Below are 8,188 nucleotides of genomic sequence, written 5' to 3'. Positions count from 1 at the left end.
ACTATGTTGACATGAGTATTCGTGATCGACATGTTCATTTTTAAGTGACCGCTAAAAGTTGAGGACCTTTAGTTACCTTTAACCCCACTTGGCCTTTTTAGGACGTAGTGCGGTGGCTAATCTTGAGTCAATCTTGATTTAGTTGATACGCGATACTACACTCAGACGAGACTTTATTACGGACGATATTGGAACGAGAGTAATTTCGTAAACCGATAAAATTCGTAAGTGGTTGAAAACTCTGGGAACTTGGTAGAACCCTCGTCACTTTTGCAAATGGAAACCATAGTCCTTACCAAATGGCGTTATTGTCCCTAAGCTCCAACATTGTATACCTTAAACCTCATCATGTATTCTAGCATAACCATGCATACATACATGCATTCATCCATAAACCTTTTTTTTCATCCATTAAAAAAAAATATTGAAGGATTTAGCCAAGATTTTTGTAAACATCAAAGGAATGGACCTTGTAAGAATGAACATCAAGCAATACAGTTTCAAAAAAAAAAAAAAAATCTGAACTAAGCTTTTGCTTTTGTTGAAGAACTTTGTCCTTGGTTTCGTTCTTACCTCTTAAAAAGGAAACCGATTGCAATATCTTTACAAATCTTCAAAGGAAATCATGTTCATCTGCAATGTTTACAATTTACCTTGATAAATCCTTCAATAAGAAAAATCATCATCCAATTTTTGCATAAACATACCATGCATCATTTTGCATTCATAGTTTCTAGTATGTGTCTCATACTTTGTCTCTATCTACAAAAGGTCAATCTATCAGTCTACTCGCACCTACAACACTCGAGCAAATCAGAATGGATCATCTTGAACAAGAGAACCACAAGCTTTGTGAAGAGATGACAACCCTTCGGACCGAAAATGAGATTTTGAGGAACTTGGTATCTTTGATGACGGTTGCACAGAGTCAGCCATTATCTCTTCCAGTTGGCAGCACTCAAGCTCAGACGGTTGCCTCCACTACCCCGATTTCAACAGTGTTTGCTAGTACTCCTCAACATGCTATGCTGGAAGGTTATCTCTGGAGTACACCTCTAAGTTCTGGTGAAGTGTTCCGTCCTGGTATCTCTAAGGTTCAAGCTCCTTTTGTGCAACAGACAACACCTATCTCTCAATCGGGCCCTTTGATCCCTCAAGCTTCTATGACCTATTCAGCTCCTTTGATTCATACTACTCAGCAGGGCCCTAGACCCATCCATCGCTCAGAAAATGTGGTTGCATACGACCGGATAGCTGAACTGGAAGAAAAGTTTGACAGAATACAGTTGGAATTGAAATCTCTTCGTGGGAAAGAACTGTTTGGGAAAAATGCTTATGACCTTTGCTTGGTTCCTAATGTCGTTATACCACCCAAATTCAAGGTCCCCGATTTTAATAAGTACAAAGGGAACACTTGCCCTGAGCTTCATTTGATAATGTACGTGAGAAAGATGTCTGCTCAAGTAGGCAATGATGAGCTCCTTATCCACTGTTTCCAAGATAGTTTGACTGGTGCCGCACTGATATGGTATATGAGTCTGAGCAAGGATGATATCAAAATTTTCAGTGATTTGTGTGAGGCTTTCGTTCAGCGGTATAACTACAACTTGCACTTGGCCCCAAACAGAAAGGAACTACAGTCCATGACTCAGAATGATAATGAATCCTTCAAAGCTTATGCCCAACGATGGAGAGATGTCGCCGAACAAGTCCGTCCACGTCTAGAAGAGAAAGAGTTGACCGATATTTTCCTGGAAACTCTGGATCCGTTCTATTTTGAGCATATGCTTGCAAGTGCATCTGGCGATTTCGCGGATATGATGACCGCGGGCATGCGTATTGAAGATTGGGTTCGAAAAGGACATTTGATCAAAGAAGTTGTTCCCACTAATGGTTCAGAGGAGGAATACCAGGAAATGAGTGTGGAGGAGAGTCAGCCTCAACAACTGTATCCGGCTTATTACCCTGTTGCCGCTGTTATGCCTGTCACAAATGCTCTGCAAAGTTCGGGTTATCAACCCCAGTTTCAGCAATATCAACAACAGCCTCGACAACGGACTTCAAGGAAACAGATTGATCCTACTCCCATGACGTATGCGGAGTTGCTTCCAAAGTTGCTTGAAAGGAATTTGGTCTATACCAAGGCACCTCTGCCAGTGCCAGCAAAATTGTCAGCCCGGAACAGGCCCGACCTCTTCTGTGCTTTCCATCAAGGGGCACCAGGACATGATATTGAGCACTGTTGTGCATTGCAGAAGATAGTTCAGAAGTTGATCCAGAAAAATCTCATACCTTTTGAAGAGTTTTGAATTTGAAGGTGCAAGCTAATCCGTTATCGGATCTTGACGTCTAATGTTGTTACATGGAATGTTTAGCTGCAACTGGGTCTTCGTTGATGTTTATTTTTACTACTCATCTGTTTAATTAATATGTTTGTTTGTTGCTTTATGTTTTTCAAAAAAAAAAAAATCCTTTCGTCCCCCCCGAGACGGAAGTGAACTTGTTTAGGGCTTTTTGCTTTATGTATTTTCATCATTAATTAAAAGGTCGTCTCGATCTCGACTTTGTTTTATTTTGTGCTTTTTCTGGAAAAATGGTAATACAAAAAACCAAAAAAAAATTCTCTTTCTTTAAATCATTTTCACATACCTGCATAATCATAATGTTTATATCAATAATCAAATCATGCATTAATAAACCCGTTGAACACTTTAACCCTATGCTCTCTCTCGACTTTGAGTTCTCTGTGTTCGAAACTGAAGAAAAGGAGGATGAAAGTTTCCTAAATGTGATATATTGCCTACTGGGGCATTTTGGCCGTCGAAGCTGCAAGTATCAAGAAAGATTGTCCAGAAGAGGACTTTCATGTACAAAGACTGGCACGAGATGCTTCCATCTGCCTGCAGGGATATGTACTTCAAGTGCACACTTTAACAGGGGCAACCCCCCCACCATCCCTCAATATACAATATAAAAGCAATGCCCCACATGGAGGTCAAAGTTCTGTCAACGGGAATTCCAATGAAAGCTAAGCTGGATTGAATTTAAAAGTGTTATTGCAATGTGCCCTGTACAGTTATGTCAAAAGGATAAAGCAAGTATTTGACAAAGAAGGCTCGTCCCCGTGAAAGTCAAGAAAGTGGCTTTGTGCTAAAAATGTGTTACCTGATTCCAGGGGCAAAGGAGTGCCTAATTACGAAGAATGGTGACAAACTTGTATGTCCTGTGAATGCCATTGCAGTCAAGAAATACTTTGTTAAAATGAAAAGCTCGATAAGTCGCAAACCTGAAAAAGCGGCTTAGGCAAAAAAGAGCGTCTCGATGGACTGAAAACCCGAAAGGGCGGTTCATGCAAAAGTTAGAGACATAAAAAAAAATGATAAAAAAAAAATGTACTTATCCTGATAGGTTGAAACCCGCAAGGGCGACCTATGCAAAAGTTAAGGATTATGACAAAGTAACTGCATCTGGTCGGACATGACTCACTTGGGGAATTTCAGCCGTCAAAAGACCGCCAACTCATGGCAAGGTAATTGCATCATAACAGATATGACTCATCTGGGGCATTTCAGCTGTCAAAAGACCTTCGACACGAAGCATCTGCAAAATCAAAGACTCGGAACAGTGGAATTCAAAGTTGTTAGAGAGCATAGCGGTTATCGTGTTCAATGTACCTTTTCCAATATGATTACCATTTTCCAAACTTTTTTAAATCTTTGGAACCACGCCTTTGGCAGGTCACCACTCCTTTACATCTAATTTGAGCCTGTGCCCATTTATTTGAAATTCTCATTTATTCTGTTTGCATAATTTTCTTCTATTTTTGATGCGAATACCTAAAGCAAAAAAATAAAAAAAAAATCTTTTTGTAATGTCTTTTGAAAAGCATAAACAACAGGTGCATCTTCTTTGAACTTATGAGTAGTAGAAACATACATCAACATTCGTCTCAAGGACAGTTAAACTCTGCATGGTAAGCATGACAAAAAGCTGGGAGATGACCTCTGTCAAAAAAAAAAAAAAAGAAAAGAAAAAGAGCTCGCTAAGTCGAAAACCCGAAAGGGCGGCTTAAGCCAAAAATGAGCGTCCCGGTGGATTGAAAACCCGAAAGGGCGGTCCAGGTAAAAATTAGGGGCATAAAAAAAAATATATATACTCTCGGTGGATTGTAAACCTGAAAGGGCGATCCAGGCAAAAGTTAGGGACTTTCAAAAAAAAAAAAAACAATACAAAAAAATGAAAAAAGACAGAGGTATCACAGTTCAAGTGGGCCAAATGGAAAGAATGCACTTTGTGCTGGCTTACGAGTGACGACTTTTGCTGGAATGGTTGATTGAGAAATGGCGACTTTTGCCGGTGATTTGATGAATGGCGACTCCTGCCTATGGTTTAATTGACGGTGTCTCCCATCTGTGGCTTGATTAATATATTTTATCCCTTAGAGATGGCGACTTCTGCCAAATTGTTGATTGATGAGCTGTTTCCCCAAGAGGATTGATTATGGGGCATTCTGTCTCCAAGCGGTTTGATTACGGGGCATTCTCCCTTCAGTGGTGTGGTTATGGGTTGTTCGCCCACCAGTGGTCTGAGTTTGAGCTTTACCCTGACAGTGTTTAACTCATCTCCAATAATGTTATCCCCAATGAAGATTGCCGAGTGTTTGTACTGCGGTGTCAATCCATCTCTCATCTTACCTATCCTCTTTTGTTTCATCAAGTTCACCTGTCATACAGTCATATATTCTTACATTCATATTCTCATACATTCATTCATACATATAATCATGCATATAAACATTCATGCACATATTGCTTGCATACAAATATCATTTATACATGATTGCATTTACCACCTCGTGTCTTATTTCAACTGTATCTCATAAAAGCGTCTACCCTAGTGTGTCTAGTCCAGAGATGTCATTCATTGTAAGCCCGGTGGATTCCGACGAACTCTTACCAAGCCCGGTGGATTCCGGCAAACTTATCAAAAGCCGAGTGGATTCTCGCAAAACTCTTATGAAGCCCAGTGGATTCTGGCCAACCTCTTATCAAAAGCCGAGTGGATTCTCGCAAACCTCTGATCAAAAGCCGAGTAGATTCTCGCAAATGTTTAAAAAGCCGATTGGATTCTCGCAAACCTTTCATCAAAAGCCGAGTGGATTCTCGCAAACCCTTCATTAAAAGCCGAGTGGATTCTCGTAAACCCTTCATGAAAAGCCGAGTGGATTCTCGCAAACCCTTCATCAAAAGCCGAGTGGATTCTCGCAAACATTTCGTCAAAAGCCGAGTGGATTCTCGCAAACGTTTATTTTTCTTCAAATTGTCAGTCCCCAAACCACGGACAACTTGTGTTTACCTATCATTCCCTTAATATGTCGTCCCCAGCTTGTGTTCAAGAGGCATCACTAATCCAATACATAAAAAGGTCATCCTCAAGGTGTTTAATTCATAAATGTCACCAATCAATTTGTGTTCAAATGGTAGATCTCATCCAATAATCACTTCATCAATACTAATCAATATAGACAAGCTTTATCTTCTGTACTTTCGTCCTTACCACGGGCTGTCGGTAATGGACAAGCTTTACTTTCCGTCTTAAGCTTTATTTTCCGTCCCAAGCCTTATCTTCCGTCTGAGCTTTATGTTCCGTTCAAGCTTTATCTTCTGTATGTTCGTCTTTACCACAGAAAGGTAATAGACAGTCTTTTCTCCCCAGTGACCTATCAGTTTGTTCCCCAGTTAGTTTATTTTTGTCGTCTTTGCATTCATACTTGCATCGTTTGCATTCATATCATTATATTCATAAGCATCGCATTCTTAGCTTTTCAGCTGGTCAAAATTTGGTGTACTTAAGTATTTAAGTCTCTTCGACCCATCGATTTAAAAGTCTTCTTTCAAATCTTCGTGACGAAGAAACTTAAATAGGGGCATCTGTCATACCCCAAATTTTGACCACCTTGCTCTGTTTTTACCCATTTTTGTCTATATTTCAAAACGGATTAATTTCTTTTTTTATTCGCTTTAACCAGTTAAAATTTCTTCAGTCGTTGTTTAATAATTTAAAGTCTTTTATCTTGCAAGTAAAATTTTGTTCGCGCTTTATCTGGTTGAAATCGCTTTATTTGTTTTTTTAGACATTTTAAATTTTTACGCGTGCTTTTAAAGTCTTTTATTCATTTCTTTGATAAATAGACCTTTTTAGGTAAATTCCTTTTGTCCGTATGATTAAACTGTTTAAAAAGTTTTGTTCGTGTTTTAAAAACACTGCGAGTTTTAGTCGTCTCAGTCGAAGTTTCGACAGCTTTAAATTTTATTACATTTTTTTATCACTTTTATATTATTTTACAATTCTATTTTATTTTATTTCATTTTAACCATTTATTCTTTTTGCTTTTAATGTCATTTTTATTTTGTTTTTTTAATAACTTGTTTTGTCTTAAGTCCATGTGTCCTTTGTTAATTGGTCCAAGAAGCATCTAATTCTTTCCTTTGTCTCCAAGTTTCTTCAAGGGTAACTTGGTCTTTAGCACATTCATCTTTCATAACCTAGTTTTTTTACTATAAGTAGTGGTGCCAATCATTGGCAAAGGAGGCTGCACTATTCACACTCATACATCCCAGCGGCACAGAAACTCAAAATGAACAACATTCCAAATTGGTAGCCATAGAAAGATGGATCAAAACCCATTTTCTCTTCTCCTTTTCTCAAGAGCAACATACAAAGAATAATAACACTATGAACTCAAAGCAATTTCCAGCAACCTTCTTCATTTTTTCAGTAGCACAATTGTAAGCAAAATGCACATTCATTTTTTTCTCGTGTTCACTTAACATCCAGTCAATCCACAAACACAATATGATCAAAAAATCATCAAAAATCCATCATCACGACTAACTTCCGCAACAACATCTTCAATTGTTCATACAACCTAACAACAACTTCAAATCGATCTACACACAAACACATTCACAAGGTCGAATCATCATCATCAAAAACGAGATCAAGCCGGTGAAGAGAAGCAGAAGTTGAATGAACCGAATCTGGACAAAGAGGCAAAACGTGAAAGAAGAAGAAGGAACCGAATAATAAAGCTCAGCGGAGAAGCACCAGATCCGAACCGAAACAAGAGATGGCTGAAGTCATCCGTCGTGTTTGTTCATCTCCGATCTGAACCTAAGGTAATGTTCCTTGAACCTTTTCGTTCAAACGTTATGAATCTTGTGGTGTTTTGTTGGTTTTAGCTTCATTTATGGCATGGACAAAGAATAGGTGAAATTATTTTTTTGAAACTTGTATGTTAGATCTAAAAGGTTTTGTTTGTTTGGTTTGAAAAACTATTGTTGAAAATGAATTGGAAATGGGAAGAGGATTTTAAAACTGTGAAAATTTTCAAGTTTGGCGGAGTTGCGAAGCTCCGGCACGGTGGTGCCACCACCGGCCACCGTGCCGGAATCCTCAAACTCGCCTGAGAAGATGAAGCAATGGGGGTACTGGTTATTTCATGTAAAGAGATAAGTGAGCAATTTTTTTTTGAAAGAAGAAGAACGTGAGATGTGTGAAGGTGATTTAAGCCTGATTGATTTTTTTGTTAGTTAAAACATCTTTTATACTATCCACATCCCAAACCCATTTTTATGACCCAAACCCATGGACTTAACTCCATATCCGACCTAGCTGGAAAACCCAGCCCATTGTCTTTTGTTTTAAACCCCCTGTGCTGCTTGCTGTTTGCGCCATCTCTTCATGGCTGCCTGCACCTCCCTCTGTTCCTTACATGTTAATTTTTATTCATACTTCCATGCGTTTTTCATCTCATGCATCATCTTACTATGAAGTCTGTTTAATGTTAATTATGCTTTCATACATTGTGGTTCAAACAATTTTTTTCATGTCATGCATCGCGTTCTTGTATGGTTTGTTCATTAAATCAATTTCCACCATATGCATTATCATCTATGTAGGCTTTTAAACAAAAATCATTTCATGCATTTTAAATGTTGTTTACCACATAATATCTTGTGTTAATTTTGCTTTAATATTCCAATTTCTACTTCATGCATTGCTTTAAAAACTACTTCATCTCATGCATTTTTAAACTCATTTTGGGACTTTGCTCCAAGCATTCTAAATACTTTAATCTCCATGACTTTCATTTTGCTTTAACGTTTTAAAAAGTTTTATTTCATGC

General features: G+C 38.4%; 1 protein-coding gene across 1 annotated transcript; it reads left to right on the top strand.

The window, feature by feature from the left end:
• The first annotated feature begins 818 nt into the window (after window positions 1–818).
• LOC146955975 (uncharacterized) lies at window positions 819–2,396 on the top strand. Its single transcript, XM_085748997.1, has 2 exons — window positions 819–2,261; window positions 2,376–2,396. The coding sequence occupies exons 1-2, from the start codon at window positions 819–821 to the stop codon at window positions 2,394–2,396; spliced, it is 1,464 nt and encodes a 487-aa protein (XP_085605123.1).
• The last annotated feature ends 5,792 nt before the right edge of the window (window positions 2,397–8,188 follow it).

The sequence above is a fragment of the Medicago sativa genome, chromosome 1, assembly GCF_051527215.1.
Source record: "Medicago sativa cultivar Bolivia chromosome 1, Bolivia_mono, whole genome shotgun sequence".
NCBI classification, from domain to species: Eukaryota; Viridiplantae; Streptophyta; class Magnoliopsida; order Fabales; family Fabaceae; genus Medicago; species Medicago sativa.
Note: the sequence above shows the minus strand (reverse complement) of the source record. Positions and strands in the feature narration are given on the sequence as shown.

Bases quoted from the DNA above. Each gene is read 5' to 3' on its own strand.
- LOC146955975 (XM_085748997.1), top strand. From the start codon at position 819: ATGGATCATCTTGAACAAGAGAACCACAAGCTTTGTGAAGAGATGACA. The intron at 2,262-2,375 runs GTTCAGAAGTTG...TGGAATGTTTAG, and splicing joins GTTGTGCATTGCAGAAGATA to CTGCAACTGGGTCTTCGTTG.